At 45.1% G+C, this 21,057-nt stretch overlaps 1 protein-coding gene across 6 annotated transcripts in view; it reads left to right on the top strand.

Moving 5' to 3' along the window:
• Positions 1 to 356: 356 nt before the first annotated feature.
• SLC24A3 (solute carrier family 24 member 3) overlaps positions 357 to 21,057 on the top strand; it is a 255,402-nt gene continuing 234,701 nt past the window's right edge. For all 6 annotated transcript variants that reach the window (XM_064509884.1, XM_064509881.1, XM_064509882.1 and 3 more), the window contains exon 1: positions 357 to 633. In XM_064509884.1, coding sequence (XP_064365954.1) covers positions 486 to 633 — 148 coding nt within the window. In that variant the 5' untranslated portion in view covers positions 357 to 485. The remainder of the gene's footprint in view (positions 634 to 21,057) is intronic.

Raw genomic sequence — 21,057 nt, forward strand, 5'->3', positions numbered from 1 at the left:
CTGGAAAAGTAAGTCCAACGCAGGCTGCAGTTGCAACAATGGAAAACCTGGCACCTGTGGCCAGGCAGGTAGGGCATTTTGATGGGGGGCGTGGGCCTGGCTCTGGGGACGCAGGACTGAGTCGGGGGACACGGGCCCGGCCTGACCTCGGCACCGCGCCCCTGGGTGCAGCCGGGGCACAGGGGGCCCGGCCTGGTGGTGCCCCGGGGCCTCCCGGCCTGGTGCAGGGAGTGGGGCCGCGGGGGGCAGCTGCCTGGGGGCCGCGGGGAGGACAGAAGGGGAACCCCGCCGCCGCACCGCCGTGAGGCGTCGGGCCGGGCGCTGGGCGGGAGGCGGCCAGCGCCCCCCGCCCCTCTCTCCCGCCCGCGGCCTAGGGCGGGCGGGCCGGCGCAGGCGGCGGCGGCGGCGGCGGGGGGCGGGCAGGGGCGGCGCTGCCTGCGCCCGGCTCGGCGCGGCGCGGCGCGGCTCGGCGCGGAGCGGCCGCGATGGGCGCCTCGGCGGCGGCGGCGGAGGAGGAGCGGCGGCAGCAGCGGCGGCGGCGGCGGCGGCGGCGCGGGGAGCTGCTGCGGGGCCAGCTGGGCGCCCTGGCCGCCCTGGCGCTGCTGCTGGCCGGCTGCGCGGCCGGCCGCGGCGGTGAGTAGCGGCGGGGCCGGGGGCCGGGGCGGCGGGGGCTCCGCCGGGGTCGCCCCGAGGCGGCCGCGGGGGCCGCCTCCATCGCTTTCCAGCCGGCTGTCCAGGGAGGGTGATAGCGGGCGATCGGTGTTTTGCACTGTGAGGGTGCGCGGGTGAGCAGAAAGGCTTATTTTCCTTTAAGTGGGGGAGAGCGTACCCTCCGCGGCTTGAATTTTGCTTTTTGAATAAACAGACACGGCGTAAGGGTTTCGCGGTGTCCAGCATGGTGTGAGGAATGCTCTGATGTTCAGCAAGGAGGACAAACACTGCCCGACACTTGCATACAGATTTTTTTTTTTTTTTTGAAGTATAACAGTGTTTGGATGGATTCTGAAAATTTTGGACTTAATGCCCCTAAACTAGGCATCACATTTTTTTTTTTTCTGTTTTAATCTGTGTGGTGGAAAAGTTACGGTTGTTTTTCCACGTATGTGGTGATTGCTTCTGAGGACTAAGGTCAGGAAAGAGAGAAACATGAACATCCTTTAAAGTAAGTAGGGGTGTATGCATGTACTTACATGTGTGTATTTATACGCATATATATATATATATATATATATACACACACACACACGCAGACATATACATGTATACACAGATGCATGACCCTAATATCTGACACTATATATATACACATATCACTACATGACATTAATGTGACACTTTTACATAAATTGCCAAGACTCCAGGTGGGAGCATGCTTCCTCTGTTGGCCTCGGCCGTGCGTGTCCGTGGGGCCAGCTCGGTTCTCTCCCCCTGCTTTTTTCTGTCGGTGAAGAAAATGAGCCCCCTCGAGCCTGTTCTGCAGTGGAGCAGAGTGGCCGCTTGCTACTTAGCTTCGCCACACGATAAATTTTTAGATCATGTGGGCAAAGGCAAATATCAAGCCTGTTTTAAACTGCATGCAGCGTGCGCACTTCTTTCTGAGGGGTAGTGTGGATTTCCACCGCGCCTTTTGCTCTCCTTGAACACAGTTTTCCTGCTGATGTGAAAGGGAGCTCCATCCGCTGAGTACAGGCAGCACAGGCTGTAAAAATCTGTACTGCGGATAGACTTGTCTGCGCTTTGTTTAAATTGCCCGAAGTGTTCCCCAAAGGGCACTGCTGGCTTTTGTCAGGGCTCTCCCCTTCTTCGGTTCAGTTTGGGTGACTGTCTTGCGTTGGCTGTTATTGAAGTTACTTTAAAATCGATCCAAGAGATGAGAAGTACAATTTGCACAATTGATATGGCGTGCAGTATATCTCTTGCCAGGCAGGACTAGAAGCGACAAGGAGAAGACTCCTTTCACAAGTGGACATTTGCAAAAGTGGCCAGTGCTTCTCTTGCCTCTTCATTGGGACTTAGGTCGCTCAGGTTCTCTCAGGAATCTCATTTACATAGTATACATATACGAATACCAATACATTGGTATTTGTGTTGTATAGGAGGTGGAAGGATTTTCACAAGTTTTAATTCAGCGATTTAAATTTTTTCCACTGTAAAAATGTGTAACTTAAGATGGAACACAAACTTTTGACTAGACTGCAGTGCCCTTATATCAAATCACATCTCCCTTCCCCATTCCCTGGCTGGTTGGAAGGGGACAACAGTCTTAGTGTTGTTTTTAATAGAAAGTTCTTCAGCAGTTTTAGCATTGTTTTTAATAGGAAGGGGACATGGACTTCAAAATACAGAATTGGGGACTTTGAATCAGTGGCACATGAGACTGAGATACAACCCAGTAGCATCCTTGATGTCAGTGAGACAGACTGTGGCGTAAAGCTAGCCATAGACTTTAGCAGTGAGAACGAAGATACTGGAATGATTACTGCTCCTGTAAAGCCTTTGCATCTGGGTGTGATCCAGCCCAGGAGTTCTAGGTTTGAATCACGTTTTCAGATGGTGTGTTTTCTCTTTTCATGCTGCCGGTTTTCATAGTCTCCTACCCCTCATCCACCTTCTCTGTGTAAGCCAAGGTGGCCAAAGCCTGGATCTAAAGGAGTGCAGCTTTTTAAGTAATGGGTGACCTCTGTTTGCAGAGGGATGTGAGGTACTCAGCTCCCACTCAAAAGGTAAGCGTACTTGAATCTACCTCCAAGAAATAGACTAGAGATTGCCAGGGGGTTGTGAGCTCTTCCTGAAGGGGCAGGTAATCTCAGTGATTTGATAGATACACCGTCTTTAATGGGTGGGAGATGTAGTGGCTAGAGCACAAGAACTTAGTTTCTGTTCTGGGAACTTCCCCTGCTTTTCTGCGTGATTGTGGGCAAGCTTCTTAGCTCCCTGTGACTTATTTTGACAGCTCCCTAAAAGGAAGCCTCCTTTTCAAGCGGCTTTGAGATCTACTGGTGCTAAGTGATCTGTAATGAAAGAGTAATATTATAACATTCATTCCTAAGACCTTTATGTTCCACAGGGCTCAGCCTTTCCAAAATGTATAAAGTGCAAATTAAGAAGAAATCCAAATATACGAAGCTTATCCTAGCAATAGACATAGAACTGGAGTGCCCCGTTCTCTCCTTCAGGCAGTGCAAATCAGCAGTTATGCTTTGATATACAGGATATCACACTGGTAAATAAGAGGTGTAACTGAGATCAAAACCAGCTCTCCAGACCCAACATGTAGCTGCCAACCATTGGCCTGCAATATGCTTCTCAGTCTGCTGACAGGGGCTGGAGGTGATGGAAAATTATAGAAACTTCTCATTAACCTGAACAGTGTGAGTTGCTCCTAAAATTCTGCCGGACTCTGCCATCATTGCAGAAAGAGCCAAACAGAGTTTGAGTTATTTTTTTCCATGCTTAGGAGTCTGACTCCTGATGCCTCTTGTAAAGAGAGGGAGGAGTGGAAAAGAGAGAATCCTTCATTACATGAGACCATCTTTCAAACTGTGATGTTTCAGGTTTTTCAAGAGAGGCTTCTGAGTCAGGCGTTTTCCCATGTTGCAGTCATAGACAGGAAAAATAGCAAGGACAACTGTCGGTGGGAGTTTTCTTTTTTTCTTTGTGTGTTTTTGGCAGGATGGTTAGGAAAAGCTGGGCCTGATTCTGCAGTCCTTACTCATGGGGATAGGCACATCCAAGCAAATGGAGTTGCTTATGTGATTCAAGCATGGAAGATTTGGGTTGCTTTTAAGTCTTGTTCTAACTTGACTGGAGTGAAGCATTCAGAACGGTGAAGCAAGGTCTGCCAGGTGCATTATGACTAGCTCTGAAGTCTTGCACCAGATCCAAAGCTCAGGCTGCTTTTATAGGACTGATAGTTGCCTGGTCCTTCTTGTGGGCTGGGGGGGGAGCTGAGAGCAACCATGTCATGATACATACTTACTACTACTCTTCTACGCAGCAAGCCTCTGAGCGCTCCAGCGTGATACGGTGGGAGACGGGGAACAAAGATCCCAGTGGGTCCTCGTTCCACCCCTGCACTGGTTGCAGAAGCTTGTGAGACTGGAAAGAACCACATAGGTTATTTCTTTCTGTCCCCTTTTGTCATGAGCCTGGCCTCAAAAGGATCCTTACACATCCCTTTACTGCCAGAATAGCATTGAAGAGCCTTGGTGTGACAGATCTTGGCTAGAAATTAAGTGAAAACTCCCTGGTTTCATTTGAATGTTTTGGTTTGCTCAAACCAAGAAACCCAAACCAAACTTTAGAGGTCATGCAATGAAAGCACAAAAGCAGTTGTTTTCCTCACCTCTTCAGTGAAGTGGGAACTGCATGTGAGTAATCCTAGCCCAGATGTAGTGCTGTAATCATCGGACCCCTGGATATGGGAATTTACCCTCATAAACTAGGGAGAGGCATCAGGCCAGAGCGTGGTATGTGACCTCTTTGGCAGGGAGCTTGTTTGGCCTTGCAGGAAGTGACTTGTTCATTTATTTAGTACTTGCTCAAGGTCCTGCACTGACAGCCGACAGAGAATGAAATCTTCTATTTAGCCAGCTTACAACTTGGGGAACCGCAGGGCCCATGTGTGCACAGACCTGGCAGAGGGATTTGGCTGTGCTTGGGAAGGAGTGCATGGGGCAACATGCTTAAAGATGTGCTTAGCTTTTAGCGCGTGCTCACAGTTTTGACAGAACAGGGCTTGTAGGCCTGACTGTTAATTTGTGGGTGCTTCAGGGCTTCCCTGCAGCAGTGCCTTAAAAATGGCTGTATCTCTGTACCTGCCAGTTTTCAGAGTCCTCTTTCCTTTATGGAAGTACCAGCATGTGTGCCAGGCTGGTCAACCTGCCAAAATTGGATTTCTGGGGTAAACTACCGCATGCCACCTAAAATCACAGGATCTTGGTTCTCAGTATGCCGATGCTTGGGACCTCCTGGTTTATTGGCATGAGCAGGACATGAAGGCAAAAAGTTGCTAGCCTCCCAGGCTGTTCATAGAGAGCTCGAATGCGAGGCTGTGAGGCTGTGAGATAGTGAATAGCAGGAAAACTTGACAGTCATTATTTCTTAACTTCCCATTTAGGGAAAGTAGGGTTTGTGGCCCTGGTCAGATTACGCTGATCTAACTGCAAATGCTCAGGCCTGCCTTTTCTGCTGCCTGTGGCTGCTCCTTTCCTCATTGCCTCCTTTTGCATGGGGTCTGGCATTTCTCGCTGTTAGCCGAGCTTGGCAAGCTAACCCAGCAGAAAAGTAGCCCTGGATAAATAAGGGAACTTTTCTGCAAAATGAGCACACCAAAATGACTTGGTGATGGGTCTGACAAGCAAGGGGCAAGCAAAGAGTCCCTTGGTTAAGCCCACTGTCAGAATGGCAGGGCTTTATGGTAAGGTGGACATGGGTTGTTGTTTTCCTCTAAGTACCTTTTTTCTCTAAGTCCTTCCCTCCTCCTGCTAATCTTAAATGGTTAGTTGAGAAGTGTTGAGAAGGCTGGCTGGTCACACTGTCCGTTTTTGGTCACAGACTCTCAAAATGAAGGGCTCAGTTAGACGCATCATATATATATGGGAAGTAGTCAGGAGCCTATAGCCCAGGACCCTTCTTGGAGTCAAATGATGAAAAAGTCCACCCTAGGATGGGGGAAAGTTGTTCAGGAGACCAGGGGACAGAGAGAGATGTGCAGCCAGCCCTGCAACTGAGAAATTTCCCTTCCCCCTTGAGCTGACTCCTGCTTCTTATGTGCTGGTCTGCCCCAGGGCATTTTACTCTGTTTCATCTCTGTCTTTCCCTCTTTAAATTGACTACAACTGTAGTAGCTAGAAAAATTACCTCTGATGGAAGGAAATAATTTACAATACATTGTGTCACTTGAGCTGCTTGGTTATTTCATTGCTTTATGTCAAAAGGCACGACTCAAGACTTTCAATCATGGTTTTGGCTTTCAAAGCATCAGATTTTGTTTTTTCTAGAAATTTTTTTTTAATTTGTCTTCTGGTTTCTACATCTTTAGAAGGATTTAAATTACACTTTCTAGCTTTTCTGTCCGCAAGGAAGAGTAGAAAATTTAATTTTCATAGAGTCCCCTCTAGGCTGAAACTTAAAGAAAAGAGCCAGATCTCGTGAAACCTGTCACTGGCAACTTTGGCATTTTGTTTTTTTCAAGTAAAAACCACATGGGCTTCACAGAGCATAGAGCCTGAGGGATGCATCCTGTTACTTCTGTTACTGCTGAGCATGCTAGTGCAACTTCTTTAGGCAATTTTTGCAAAAATGTAGGTTTCTTCCACAGACACAGTAATCTTATGCTTAGCTGTCATGGGAGCCTGCATCTTGCTGTCACAGGGCAGTGTTTTGCCACCTGTTCTGAGACACACCACTTTTTTATTGCTGGTAAGTAGGTAGTTGAGTTGCAGTGATGCATTTTTGCAAAAAATGCTGTAGGTTTTCTTTTCAGTATCTCCAGGAGTCAAGTCAGACCAATGCAGAAAGCCTCTGGTAACCTCATACTGAAATTTTTTTGCTACTGTGACTTCCCTGGAAGAAGCAGTGGGCATGCCCTAGTGTGGGCAGGATGTTTATAATCTTGCCACTTTATTCATCATGTTCTGTAGACACACTCTGAGAAGAATAAGGTTACACAGTGAGTAAATCGTTGCAGCTGGTCTGCACCAAAGCTGAACTACTCACAGCATCAAAGGGAAATCCTGTGAAAATTAAAGCAGTCTGTGGGTGTAATTTGCAGTTCAGGAATGGGTTCATGGCTGACCCTAAAGGGATTAAGGTTTCTCACCTCTGCCTTTCCATGGAATCATTGGTAGACTATCAGGCTCTTTTCCCAGCTTGAACAGCTTGTCCTTGCATTAGTTACAGTCAAGGCATCCTGACCAGGAATTTTGCAGTTAGCTACTTGAAACTCATGAGGGGCAGTTCCATCTCCCTTTGTTTTGTCTCTCAGCAAAGTTCGTCTTAACTTGTCTTGCACCCTCTTCTGCTGAAAGTAATGTCTCCTCAGCAGTCAGAAAAGTATCTGTTCAGGCCAGATTTAGATCTGATTTTGTTAGGCTGGAAATTGATTGTGGTGAAGCTGCCACGTTATGGATGTGGCCATGGGGTGAGACCACCAGACTATGTACCTGGGATTGGAGGAGGGTGTTCAGACTTATGAGTCTACAGCTACATCGCTTCGGCAATGGAGCCAGCTAGATCAAAGGAGCATCTGTAATGAAGGCATTCGTACCACAGCATGGCTGGATTTCATCTTAAGATTCAGATTTAAAAATAAAATGGGTTCAAACTTCAGATGCTAAACTTTCCTTTTGGAGTGGGCTGAGAAAACTCTGAAAGTGAGGGGATTTCTGTGGTTGGGTTTTTTTTGGTGGAGAGGGGGTAAGGGAGGACAAGGGAAAAAAACAAGAACTGAACAGGACAGGACATCACATCTGGTAGAGAGGGCTGATGAATAGAAGAACACAGTAACTGCGGACAACCTCAGGGTGGATTAAAAGATGAAGCTTGATGTGGACTGAAGATGTTTAAGCTGGATTTTGTTTGAGCGGCATCCCTGAGAGTGGGAGTGCGACACAAGGACTCCAGGGAGAAGTCCTGGGTCTTGTTCTTCTGAAAAAAGGGAGGCATTGAAGAGGAGTCCAGATGTGGTGTCCAGGGAGAAGGCTGTGTGAGACAGTACTTGTTGGGACTTGATTTGCCTTATATGGATTTTTCTGGCTAATGAGGACTGCTAAAGAGGTGGGATTGAATGTCATCTGCCTTCAAGCCATGCCTGTGGGAAGCAGATGGTCCCCAAGTCCTGTTTGGGACTTGGGAACTGCCTGCAGGCTCAGAGGAGAGGGGTGAGGGAGCATGCCTCTTGTGTAATACCTCCTGCCCCACACCATCCTCTCACTCAACTTTGCAAGCTGCCTTTGGCCATGCGGGGTCATGGACGTTATGTTAGTGGATGTGAGCATATGCGTGGAGAAGGGGATATACCTTACTTAAAAGAAAAACGTTCTTATGCGGAAGGGAGGGTCAAAATTCATTTGGAGGCACAGATTTAGTTGTTTTGAAACATTCCTTTGCTGAGCTGTGAACTGAACAGCTGTGCTAAGTGGCTGAGACTCACAGTCTGGTCTGACCTTTCTATACCTCCAGTAGTGTGCGTGGTACTTTGGATAACAGCCATGTTTGTGTGTCCATAGGCAGTTAGGCCCTGATCCAGGAAGCAAGTGCTTAACTTGCAGCATGTGAAGTAATGTGGCTGACTTCAACAAGGCTGATGTGTATATAAGGTTAACCAGATCCTGACTCACTCAAGCTGTTCCTCAGTCCACTGCTTTTTCAGAGGAAATAAGGCATGTAAGCATATCCTCAAATTATAAAGTAGGGAACCTGAGGTATGACAAAGTTACCAGGACTTTTCCAGCACAGAAATGACAGACTCCCAATTGCAGTGCAGGTCTGCAGCTTGATTTATGTGTCAGACCACAGTATACTGATGTGTCCTTACAAAGCAACCTCAGAAAGTCTCTTGGGCCCTGTGATAACCAAAGAATAAAAAGTGCACAGCTAGAATGCTCTGTGTAAATGTAGCATGTCTCATCTGTTACAATGATGGAAAAGGAGAAAGATGTGTGTTTGGATGGTGCTGAGACTGCTCTTCTAAAGGAAGCTTTGGGGTTCCAAGTCTCTTGCGCAGTGTTAACTCCTGTGACAGGCATCACCTATTAAATAAGAACTGTAAACAAATTTTAATAGCTAAGTTGTGAAAGAGCCTGTTGAAGTCCAGGAGAAGAATCTTTTTGATATGCAAGCCAAAAACATGCTAACTGAACTTCAAACAGCTGAAAGATCTGCTATTAAAATAATACTCATTCAGAGATAGACTCAACCGTTTTTTTTCCCTAAGATGGCCAGAACATCCTGCAACATAAACCAGAGGAACAACAAGCCTTACATGGACATTCCTTTCTCCTCTGAGAAGATCTGCCCTCAAGTTCTTAGTGCACCTTATTGTAAGAGTTGGGTTTTTTTGTTTTTTGTTTTTTATTTTTTGCAAGGGTTCATTTTAGGAGAGAGAAGAACATAAGTCATTGCAAATGGCATTATACAGAATGAAGTGTACTAAAAGGCTCACAGCATTTGGTTCCTGCTGTTAAAAAGGAGTAAGTGTGTATAATGTGCAACTCTGTAGGGTGATGGCAGGTAGAAATGAATTGTCACATGCTTTGCTTTTGTGCACAGTAAGTACCATGGAATGCACGAGCTGGTGAGGTTTTTGGCCACAGTCCTACTTGACATATATGCTCTGCTCCCTTCTCTACAGAACGACACTGTGTTGCTGCTGCAGAGCTCAGTACAGAGGTATGATACTGCAGAGCCTTGCACATACCAGCCTCACCAAACTACAAAATGAGAAGAGACCTCAGTGACAGGGTGACATGAAGTCTTCCCAAGAATGTAGGCTGCAGAACAGCTGGGTGGACCAGTCAGTTGACATAACCAACATAGGGTGCTGTGGCTAAGATATTTTAATTGAGCACAGGTTGCATCTCAGGTCTGGTTGAGCAGAGAATATCCTGCCACAATCTTGTGTGTACTGGCTAGTGCTGGGGGTTCTCACAAGCCCTGTTGTGAAAACCGAGCTAAAAGGACCCTTGCCCGAAACAACTTCCCAAGAAATTGCCACGTGTAGCTTGTTGATGTGCTCGTTCAACAGGCTAAATCAGTTGTGCTCAGCACAAGATATTGCTTGCTGTGCAGTCATTCTCAGAAAGCAGTATCGTGGGAGGGGAGGGAGAAGGAGAAGAGGTGATATTTAAATAAAAACAAAGTTAATTTTACTGCTGACTATGAAGTAAAAGAAATGATAGACTTCGTGTTCCTTAGATTTATTCTTGTGCTAAACCAGACGTGGCAACAAGTCAAAGTTGTTTAGAAATGGAAGAGTTTTCCAAGAACATAACCGAGTGATATAAAAGCCTCTTAGATCAAAATAGCATCCAAATAGAGGTTGCAGGAGTACTCTGTGTTGCTCACTGCTGACCTTTCTGTGCATGCTGGTGAAACAGTCAGTCAGTAAATTTCACAGGTAGGTCCAAAATCAGGATATTGCAGTGGGATTGCATATAGACCTGGGAGAGCCGAGGAGCCACTATACAGGACATAGCTAGTGATGCACCTTCCACTGGAGTTATGCTCTAAGAGACAGAATTGATGCTGTGTCCAGGGCAAAAGAAAAGTGTTCACGACTTACTTAAGAGGTACTTGCTTAAAGATTCATCCTCTAAGTTAGCCGAATGCTTAATTAGTTAGATGTCTGAGAATGCTGCCTTCTGCAGTATCCATACCAGTCACTAGACCAAATGCGGGCCAGCACCTATACCAGTTATGTCACTTAAAGCAATGCAAACTCCAGATTTCCCCTTCTCCTCTAGCTTTCCCAGTTGCCAGGTGTCAAGTCAGATAAATATATTTGTCATTGGTGGTGGTGTCCCACGCTGGTTGGTTGCAGAGTATCAGGCCTTAGGTATCAGCTGAGAGCCAAGAAAGAGTTGCCAAAGCATACTATTTCAGGGAGCAGCAAGGGCTGGCATCCCTAAGGGACAGGGAGCTGAGCATAACATGGCTGCAGGGCAAGGGCCCCAGCAACCAGAGCTGTATCCCAGAGTACCCAAAGGAGGCAAGCAGGGCAGACCCAAAGTTGACAGCTGGAGTCAACCAAGAGTCCAGATCATCAAGCAAGTTCATGGTGATGAGAAAGCCTTGAGGCTTTCTTGAATATAAGTCAGCAAATGGGGCTCAGGTCTGGTGAGGGTAACCAGGGTCAGACACAGTCCAGTGACCAAAGGGCAGGTCCATAGTGGTGAAGTGAGGTCTAAAGTCAGGCCAGGAAGTCAGTTTGCAGGTCAGGGTCTGGATCAGAGGGGTCCACAGGCACAATTGTGGGAGAGCTGGAGATAGCTACTTCTACAAAGTAGCTCAGGCAGGTCCTGAAGGCCCGGGGCTGAGTTTAAATGGAGCTCCTGGGTCTGTGGGTGTGAGTGGAGGCCCCAGATGAGTTGGGTCAGGGCCTCCACATACATTTTGTCAGATTCGCTTTTACACTAAGGCTGTCTTCCTCATCTCTGGCAACAGAAAAAGCACAGTAGCTGTGGCAATAAATAGCATGTGTTTTAATCTGTTAGACTCCCTTTGCTTTGCTAGAATAGGGAAGGATTGCGGGGGTATGTGAACTGGGAGTTTTACAACCCAAGTGCTCTGAGGAGGGGGAGTCACGTTGGTGTCTGCTGCCTGTGAAGGTAAATCAGCCTTCATTTGGGAAATTGTACTCTGACTCTGCTGTAGAGGAAAGTCTTTCTCGGACAAGGTAGTTTCTTGCTAGGATAGGTCTTGCTGAGGGAATAGGTCCTTTTTCTTCCTTATTTAGATTCTAGCTAGAGTTTTCTAGTCTTAGGTGCTTCCTGTGCTGAAAAGCACAAGATCTGGTGTTCCCAAGTCCCTCCTGAAATCCATCTTCCCTGTGAAGGAGTCATCAGGTATTTTGCTTCTCAGCGTGATGAACAGGCACTCCTACATGTCACTGGTGATGAAAGCAGTTCGAGAAAGAAACCTGGGAAGAGTTTGGAAAGAAAACAAAACTTAAAAGGAGAAGAACAATAACAACAAAAAAGTATCAGTCACACACATTGCTTCTTGCTAAAATTAAAATCTCTAGGGATTTTGCATTGGTTAATGCATAACAGCCTGTAAAATAAAACTACAATATTGGTATTCTCTGTTTTTTAAAAGACACAATCATAAGGCTATTCTTAAAAAGTGATATATTACTGAAGGCTTTTCATTTCATTTTAGTGAAAAACATGTATTTTCCAAGGGAGGCAAGAGTTGCATTAATTCCACCACCTGTTTGTTACAGTACTATTTATTCGCAGATCTCCAAAGTGTCTTACAACAGAGTTGCATATCAGTTGACTGTGGTGTTTGGATAGGGAAGCTGAGGACCAGAAGACTGTAGGGCTAGAGCCTCAAATTGTTTAAATTGACTTTGGTGGCACAGTGCCAGCTGACACCAGCTGAGAATCTGGCCAGAACAACTTGTCCAAGGTCACCTCATGGGCTAATAGCAGAGCCATGAATTAAACCCCGGTCTGCAGAATCTCACTTCAGGGTAAATAAAGAATGCATATTGTTCCTTAAAAGGTCCTGCAGTTCTTAAAGCCTTATAAAGAAAGGATGGTGTCAAACTCTTGCTTCTGATACAGTACTACCTTTTTAAGCCAGGATCTCTGGTTAAAAATAGAAACTTTCTTTTCCTATAGTATTATTTATTTATTTTCCAAATACTTTGGAAAATTTCAGTTTGGCTTTTATTTAAAGATCCATTTCCTCTGTGTGAGTGAGAGACTGAATTCTGGTGGGTCAGGCTCATTTCTCAGAGAAAAAAAGGCCGAGGTGGTGGTGTGCTGCTCGTGACTGATACTTGCTTCTGCTTTGTGTCTGGGCCTTTTTCAGCAGATAGAGAAATATTCTGTAGGTGAAAAGAGTACGAGAGTAGTGAGCAGTTAGGACAGATAGTATATTCATGTCACCTGCTTGTAAGGACAGGCTGTCTTTTCATTGATCTGCAAAACAAATCTCTACAAATTTCACTCAAGGGTTGCTACAGTACAACCCCTTCAAAATTCTTCAAAAAGGTTAGTATGCAAATAACACCCTGATAGTGGATTTTAGTCTAAAATCCATTGAAGCTAGTGATGGCGTTCTGTATTGATATCAAGGGTGACAAAGATCTTATTTGAATCTTCACTTACTTTTGGAATGGAGTTTTCATTAAATTATTTTGAGGAATGGAGACAACAGGTTTCTTGTTTTCTAGTCTCCATGTTTCTGCACATCTAGATGGCATCTTGGACCGTTATCTCCTTTCATACTGTTTTTTTCATGGTGGAAAGGGAAAAATCAGAATAGGCCACAGGGTTGTTCTAGCTTGTGCCATCTGGAGCTTTTCTGTAGGGTCTGTTTGTCTAGACTTGCATCAGTGCATTGCAGCACACGTTCACACTGTCATGCCATTTCCCTCTTCTTCCCTTGCTCAGAGACTTCCTATGTGAAGCAGATGGTTACAAGTCCATGCTGAATTTATATCACCCACAGATCCCTTATGGGAACCTGGCTCGTGATCCCCTCTGTGCCCCTGCAGGAGAGCAGAGGGAGTGCTGTTCCCAGCTCAGGCATGGCAGCCGTGTCCATTCCCTCCCTGAGAAATTAGGAATGTGCTCTGTGTTGCATGCCTTGGTTAACGAACTGACCCGTGTGCTCTGCGCTGGAGAACTTATAATCTCTATGTTTAATCAGAAGACAAACTCCTGGGAAGTGTAATTTTTCCCTGTGTGAATGATAAGTATGCAGGTTAGTTCTGATAAGCCAGTTGCACAAAATGAAAGAGTATTAATTATGATTGTACTTTTTTCTGTACATTACCATGACTCTTCAGAAAAGTGCTGAAAGAAGTATTTCCAGAATTATGGAGTGCATTTCCTAGTTTGCACCTACATAAGCTGATATGTGAGAATTTACAAGGTGCTTTCTCAATTTTTCTAGAGTTTCTTTTTCTTTTCCTTTCTTTTTTTTTTTTGTTGCAACCCTTTAGTAGTTTTTCAATAAGCAACATGTCCATATTAATCTAGGAGAGAGAACAGGAGGACTGTGTTTAAATGCAAGATCTGCTAGCAAAGATGCGCAAGACTAGTTCTGTCTGGAAGGAATCCCAGAGCTAATTTCCTCACATGAGACTGTGAAAAGTGACCTTAATGGTACAAAGAAGCAGCAAACAAGCAGGATACTGGATATGTTCTCCCTGCCCATCGATGCACATGGATATTACAGTGCATACATCCACGCCAGGGTAGCTAGTAGGTAAGATCCCAGTGCTAAGCTGATCTTGGGCTTTACAGTCAAACTTGTCTCTTACGAATGAGGGACTGGCTTTCAACTCAGTCTGAAGGAGGAAATGACAAGGGGCAACCTGAGATATCTATGTGGGGAGACCTGTTGACTGGAAGAATGGCTGTGCTGGTGATCTGAAGCTAGGAGGACTGTGGAGGCAGAAAAAATAAGGTATTTTGGTGTAATAAGCCATGGCTTGCAGCACCATGTGGAAGAGGAAAAAAGGAAGCAACATCTAATGGTGCAGTTATATTTGAAGAACGTGTTGTGTGAGGAAACCTGCAGTGGGTCACATCTTAGTTTTTCTGGGCAGACAAGAAGCTGGCAATTTTAGTGTGGCCTGTTAAAATGTACCTTTCTGCAGCTCTGTGCTTCCCACGGCTGGTGGACTTTGCCACCCCACAGCTTTGCCATCTCCAGCCCTCGCTGTGATGAGCCAGTCACCCCATCTCTTGCAGAGTCAGTTTGTATAGAAAACTGCTTGGATTCACAGACACACGGAGTGCTTCACATACACCAATCCCCTCCCCAAAGGTATTTTTTTTCCTTTCCGATTCCTGAGCGAGTTCTCCGCCAAAAGTACATCCTAACTCAGACTAGGGTGATGCTAGAGAAAGCCTGCCCTTACACTGTGAAATGCTCATGCTGTTGTAGCTTGGCTCAACAGGATTGTGATTTTTCTGGTAGAGCTAACACAACCCTTTTTTATTCTGTTGTTTTCCTTTACATGTATATCTGCACCTTGAAACTAAAATCTGCTGCCTACTGATACGACTTGCCAATAAGCTGTATAAGATCATCTTCTAGAGCTATGGCCTAAACTTTACCTTCTGTCCTTTTTCCTAAATTCCTCATCAGCAAGGTGGTCCTGTAACTGTGCAGTTGTATTCTGACATGGATACTGCAGGTTCTGTTCTCAGTTATGTCTGTCCTCCAGTCCCATCTTTGTGAAGTCCTCTGTTCCCTTCTCCCTCCCCAAACGGAAGTATTTTTGGAAGAATAAGAAGTTGGTTAATCAAAATAACTTCTTCCTCTGGGGCTTCAAGTCTCTTTCTTCCCTTGTGAACTGTGAGCTGTCTGTGGCAGCCTTCCTAAGAGAGGTGGTGGGGAAAGCCAGAAGGTGCATCAGCAAGAGGCTTACCCTTTTGGCTGCTGTCCTCAGCTTCATTCATGTTTGCTAGCATTGCAAGGCTGGGACATCATGTAGCACAAATGTCAGCCTTAAGGGTAGTCCTGAGCTTGAAGAACTCCGGGTGGGCAGAGCAGGTCAGCACTGTCTTGCAGAGAGGTGCTCTTTTCTCTCTAGGTCTGCTGGCTGCTGTTTTCATTTACCTTAGTGTTGGGACAAACTGGAGCTCCATCTGCTCTTGGACAGGGTAGCCAAAACAGGCAACTGTAAGCTGCAGAAGGGAAGCAAAGCTTAACTTTTCCCTTGCCAGATTTCCTTCTTCTGTTCCACGGCTGAGCGCATCTCGTGGAAAAGATCAAATGGAGAATGTGCACACTCTTGGCCCTTGGCTCCCAGCCCACAGGGTTTATGATGCATGTCCATCTAGTAGTGCATGTCCATCAAGTAGTAGTGGCAAACTGCAAAGGAAGCAAAAAAGTCATCCTAGATTCTTAGCAAGTGTTGCTTTGATGCCCAGGATCTCTTCCTTCAACTGAGAGTTGAGTAGTCCAAATAAAACTCGAAAAACACAAGAGCCTTCCTTCCGAGAGGGTTTCTTCCCTTGACTTTGCTCCCACAAAACTATCTCAGGCAGCTCTCCAAACCTGAATCTGTGTCTGGTCCTGATTTCTCCGTGAGGAGAAGCGGGATTAACTCAGAGGACCCTGTTTGCTTGCATGCTCTGCAGTCATCTGCCAGTCCACAGTGTCCTTTCAAACTGAGATCCTCAGAATAGTTATCTGGGCCTATTCCTAACCTCCTTCTAAAGCATTTGTAAATCTCCCTGCCCATCTCCCTTACTCATTATGGGTGGCTTCTACCTGAGCAGTTTGTCCCTCTCTTTCCTCATTACCAGATTAATTTCTAGATATATTTACTTCTTTTTAATAAATATCAGAAAGAGATGTCCTAGGGCTTCTGTATATATTTCTCTGTAGTCAGGGTAGGATTAATTGCTTGAAATTGTTTTTTAAGGGACTGTTAGGAGATCAGCAGATAGGAGCATGGGATAAAATGCATAATGAATACATCATGCCATAAATAATGGACAGAGCCAGCGCACAGGCATCCCTGAAAGGTAATAGCTCTTTCAATATTTAATAAAGGAGGTGGCATAGGGAGAATACTGTATGTCACTAAGGTAATTTTCAGCCTGGCTTGCTGATACATACATCAGTCTGAGGGAGAGCAAAAACCTGCATGCAGCTCGGACTCTTAGTTGTCACAGTTCATGGTAATAATAGAGAAGCATTTGTGGGCTGGAGAATGGGTAAGAAGGGATAATGCTGAGGGTTGGTCAGAGAAGGAATGCTCCTGGCACCTGGAAGGTTTGTTAGAGCTAGTGCTTTGCTCATTTTTATTTTTAACGTGGAGTTAAAAAAAATCCAGCAGCATATGAAGTTTTGTACTTATGTCCATGTTGTAGAATAACTAGGCTTTCCTGGTCTTGGAGCCCATTCACTTGCAGCTGGCTTGCTTGGAAGTAGCAGAGCACAGTGGGGAGTGAAGAACTATGACCCCCCCCACCCCGAAAAATCCAAAGCCTTGTGTGGGGGGTGCAGGCCTTTACAGCTTTTCTTTGAACTACTCGTAATTCCTTCTATAGCTGTGGCTACTCTGTGCTAATTTTAGCCAGGTGCATTCATGAAGGGAATTAAGTTGCATGGAGGAAGAAGGCAAAGCATCACTTATCAGGCTAGTGGCCACCCTTTGGAGTGCTCTTCTCTGGGATAAAAATCAAACCTTATAGGTCTTTTCCTGAACAGATACAGAGAAAGGGGAATTACTGCCCATCTGCCAGCCTGAAACTTTTAGAGAGCAAATCCAGATCCAGTATTGTACAAGAAAGTTAAACACTAGAGTTGAAACCTCTGGGGCTGAGACCTTGTTGCCATGTTGTAAAGTGCCTAGCATGTTTCCAGCACCAAATAAGCAGTAAATTATAATGATTAAACAAACAGCAGTTACAGATTTATGTAGCGTTGTTAGGGGAAAGGAGTTACACAGCAAAGGGAAGGGAGAAACAGTCTTTGTAACATGAAAAACATGTTTGTATTGAAATTGGACACAAAAGCTCCCTCTTCCCTCTTGCTTATTTTTTGCAAGATCCTTTTTTCCTTGTCTCTGATTGAGAAAAGCATAAAAAACCCTTCTTCTGCTGTTTTCTCATGGTTACCCTATCATCAGTATGCTCTGGTGTTTAGATATCAGACTGGGAGCTGGGGCTTATGACATTCTTCCTTTTTTTCCCCCTGAAAGGGGTGGCTTCTTTTTAGTGCTTGCAACACCCTTCTCACTGGAGGGGACGCAGCAGGCCTGTTGCATACATCATCCACGGGAGGAACATGTTTGCTGGGGGAGCCATCTCTGCTCTTACTCTTTGTACGTGATTCTCTAACATGGATCTATACCCTTAGGACTCGTCTCTGTACCTGGTTTTTGTCTGTCCAGGTAGTGGCAATTGCCAGAGGTGCTTTTTGCTGCCTGGGCGCAGCATGGAAAATGCACATCTTCCGGGTGTGTAGGCCTGCTCAGCCATTGATTGTGCCTTTATCCCCTCGGTTTTGGCACATTTTGATACTGTTTGTGTTGTGTGTGCTCTCTGGAAGCGGAGGCAGGTTTGTGCATGGTGGCTGGCTGCGTACCATCACTGGCTGCAGGGAGCTCGTCACAGGTGTCTGGAGATCGGTGCTGCTTGCAGTGCTGATGGTGCTGGTTCGGACTTGTGTGCGTGCCGTCATGGATGCCGCAGAGACCGCTGCACCTGTTCAGTTTTCACAGAGGCATGGCTTTGAGATGCAGGATGCTCTTTGCTGGCATTTACTTCCAGCCTTGGCCTCATCGAGTCATTCCCTGCATGTCTGGCCCCGCTTTGGGTGGAAGAAGCAGGTGCAAACAGTGGTCCAGCAGGTTGTTATTTCATTTGGTGTCCTTCCATTTTGCAGGGTAAATGTAGGGCAACTTGCTATGAAATTTATGCTCATTGAATGCAGCCTATACTTTGCGCCAATACCTCCAATCATCTGTGCTTTTTAAAAATCAAAGTGAATAATGTGCGTGAATATAACACCACTGTGATAAATTGTATTTGAACAGTTATGCGGATCTAACTCAGTTGATAACTCTAAGCCAGTCTACATTTTTTATATGATTGCCATTTTGAAATGTGCTGTGTTTATTTGTATTATGGTAGGAATCCACCAGGACTCCTTTATGCTATGACTTCTTTATGAATGTGGAGGAGCTGGGCTAAATTTTTTGCATCAATAGATTATTATTTAAAACAAAATGCTGATTATGCAAGCAAATCTACAAGGGTGGGGGGGGGGGTTGTTTGCTTATTTGGAGAGCTGCAACTTTTTATTCCAGCACCTCTTTAGGATTTTTTTTTGGACTAAATTTTGTTCTACAGAATTACTTTTAGCTAAAAGTGTAAAAGAGAACAACCCAAGCCAAAATGAAACACTTTATTCCAAGTTGACTAAAACATTCAATCTCACCCCAAATAGTCTTTCCTCCCACCATGTCAGCTCAAAATTAGGGGGAAAAATACACTGATGTGGGGGGAAGGAGCAGTTCAGTGGCTAAACCCCCTCCTCCTGTCCCCTGCAAAAATCCAAGTATTTGCCCACGTCACATGGACTTGTAATACAACTCATTTTCCGCCCCTTTTAAAGGTAAATGCCTCCTCCAGAGAATTACCCTCTTACTGTGTGACATTGTTCAAGCCTTCCAGGAAAAAAGGATCGGCTGGATAGCACTGAGGAGCTTAATTACTGCTTTCCCAGACATATGTGGCCTTGGTTTCCCAGTTCAGGCAGCCACAGGGTCTTGGAACTACATAAAATGTAATACTGTTACTGATAGAAAATCAATTTTAGATTATTTTTAGATGCCTTTAATAATTTATGATTGCTATTTTTTCCTTGCTGCCTACCATCACTAAAGAAAACCATGATGTGCGAGTGACCTGCGTGACTTGTGGTGCAACCACCTGTAACACAGCTCTCCCCAAAGTCGCTCCAGTAAAATGGCTTATTGCTGCAGTTCTTGCCTATCATTTCCTCGCCTTTGATCTGAAGCCAGAGGAAACTTTTGGTTGGTTTCACTGGGCTTTAGATGAAGCCCATGCTCTGGACAATGGCCTTGGAAGATTTTGAACAGGGCATTTTTAGATTGCCGAGAGTAGGGAGGCATGGCGAATTGCGTTGAGAAGGTTACCGATATAAGAAAAGGACCTTGGAGGGAGTTTTAGTGAAATACAGAAAAAGGAAACAGTAGCCTGGGAGTCTGATTGTATTTTGGGATTGTCCAGAGCCCATTGCTGGGAGTGGAGCAAGGAGCATGGCTGAGAGGGAGCTGAGATCAGAGAAGGAATTGCTCTGAGAAGGTGCTAGGGAGGGGGAGATTTACTGCCCATCTTCCTTTTATGTCTCCAAAAACTTCCTCTGTAATTTTAATTCCCTCTATTAGGAAAAAGAATTGTTGGCATCTACACCAAGGTAATGCAAAGGACACTGCTCCATCTATCCCTAAAATTAATCTCTACAACCGCCCCAGAAGCAGGGGGGGCAAAAAGCATGCTTTGCTGGCTGCAAATAGGAGATGGTGCCATTTTGGGGAACATCACAGGGTAGATGAAACAGGCAATAATTCTGCCAGAAAAGATGTACTTTACCAGGGGTGCAGGCAAAATTGTGCTTGGTGGTCAGCAGCTGCCAAGCATCAGCGATAGTATCAACAGCATTCAGATCTGTTTGTAGAAGGTGAATTGTTAGTGAGATTAATGTGCTGGTGGAAGCGTTAAGATTCCCCTGAGAAACAAAAGTAATAGAGAATCAGGCTAAAAATACTAGAGTGCTGCTGTAGTGGGAAACTTCCACCTTGAGCATCACGTGGTTTCAGCAGGGACAGAGTAGAAGCTCCAAGGAAGAACAGTGAAAATGATTTGAGGCACGAAAAGATTTTTTTTATAAGAAGAAATACAGTTTAGTTCAGAGAGGAGCTGAATCACAGGAGATGTGATAGAGAGATTAAAAAAGAATGGTATTTTTTAGGGGCTAAAGTGTTTCTTTTGCCCTTATTAGTAAAGCAAGAAGGCTCTGGCCAATTTAATGGACACACTGTTATGAATAATTAAACAATTTTCTGGACAAACTCTTAAAGAATAATAATGGAAACCTAGGCTAATCTCATATCCTATGTAGATCTTTGACAAAAGGTACTAAACGGGAAATCTTACTTCAGTTCATTTAACTAAGCTTATAAACCACCACTGCTCAGGATGGTGGTGAAGTGCGTGCAGAAATCCATGGGTTTCAGAGGAATCTGTGCACTAACTAAAAGATAAGTGTTGGTCTTAAAAGGAGGTATTTTACTGAAATGGTGAACTTAGGCCTGAAAAGAGCTAGCTTTTTATTGAGTAGTTGCTATTAAAAATCTCCTGTTTATTTGTAAATAAAAACCCATATCAAAATGGTTATTTAATAATAAAATGTTACAGAGCACATGAATTTAGAGAAAAAACAGTCTTCTTGCATACTTCCTTGTTAATGAAAGAGATTTTTTCAACTAAATTCTCTTCTGTTTTTCTTGAGGAAAAAGTACTTTCCTTTTGACAAAAAATATTTTGGCAAAGTATATTTGGCTATAAGCTTTACAGGGGAGGGGGAAAGACTGGGACCGCGTGCAGTCTGTATAGATAGTTACTTAAGCTCACTTTTGGGGAGACTTCTCAATTTTTAAGGAAGCAGGAAAGGACAAGCATGCTCAAGGTTAAAACATCTTCTCTTTTGCTAGCTGAGCTGCTAATTTTCAAACATCTTTGGTAATCAGGATGCATGATTCCCGCGGTGGGGGGTCTCCGTTACTGACGTAGTAACACACCGTGGGGCATGTCATTGCTGCACCTC

The sequence above is a fragment of the Dromaius novaehollandiae genome, chromosome 3 (genome assembly GCF_036370855.1).
Source record: "Dromaius novaehollandiae isolate bDroNov1 chromosome 3, bDroNov1.hap1, whole genome shotgun sequence".
Taxonomy (NCBI): Eukaryota; Metazoa; Chordata; class Aves; order Casuariiformes; family Dromaiidae; genus Dromaius; species Dromaius novaehollandiae.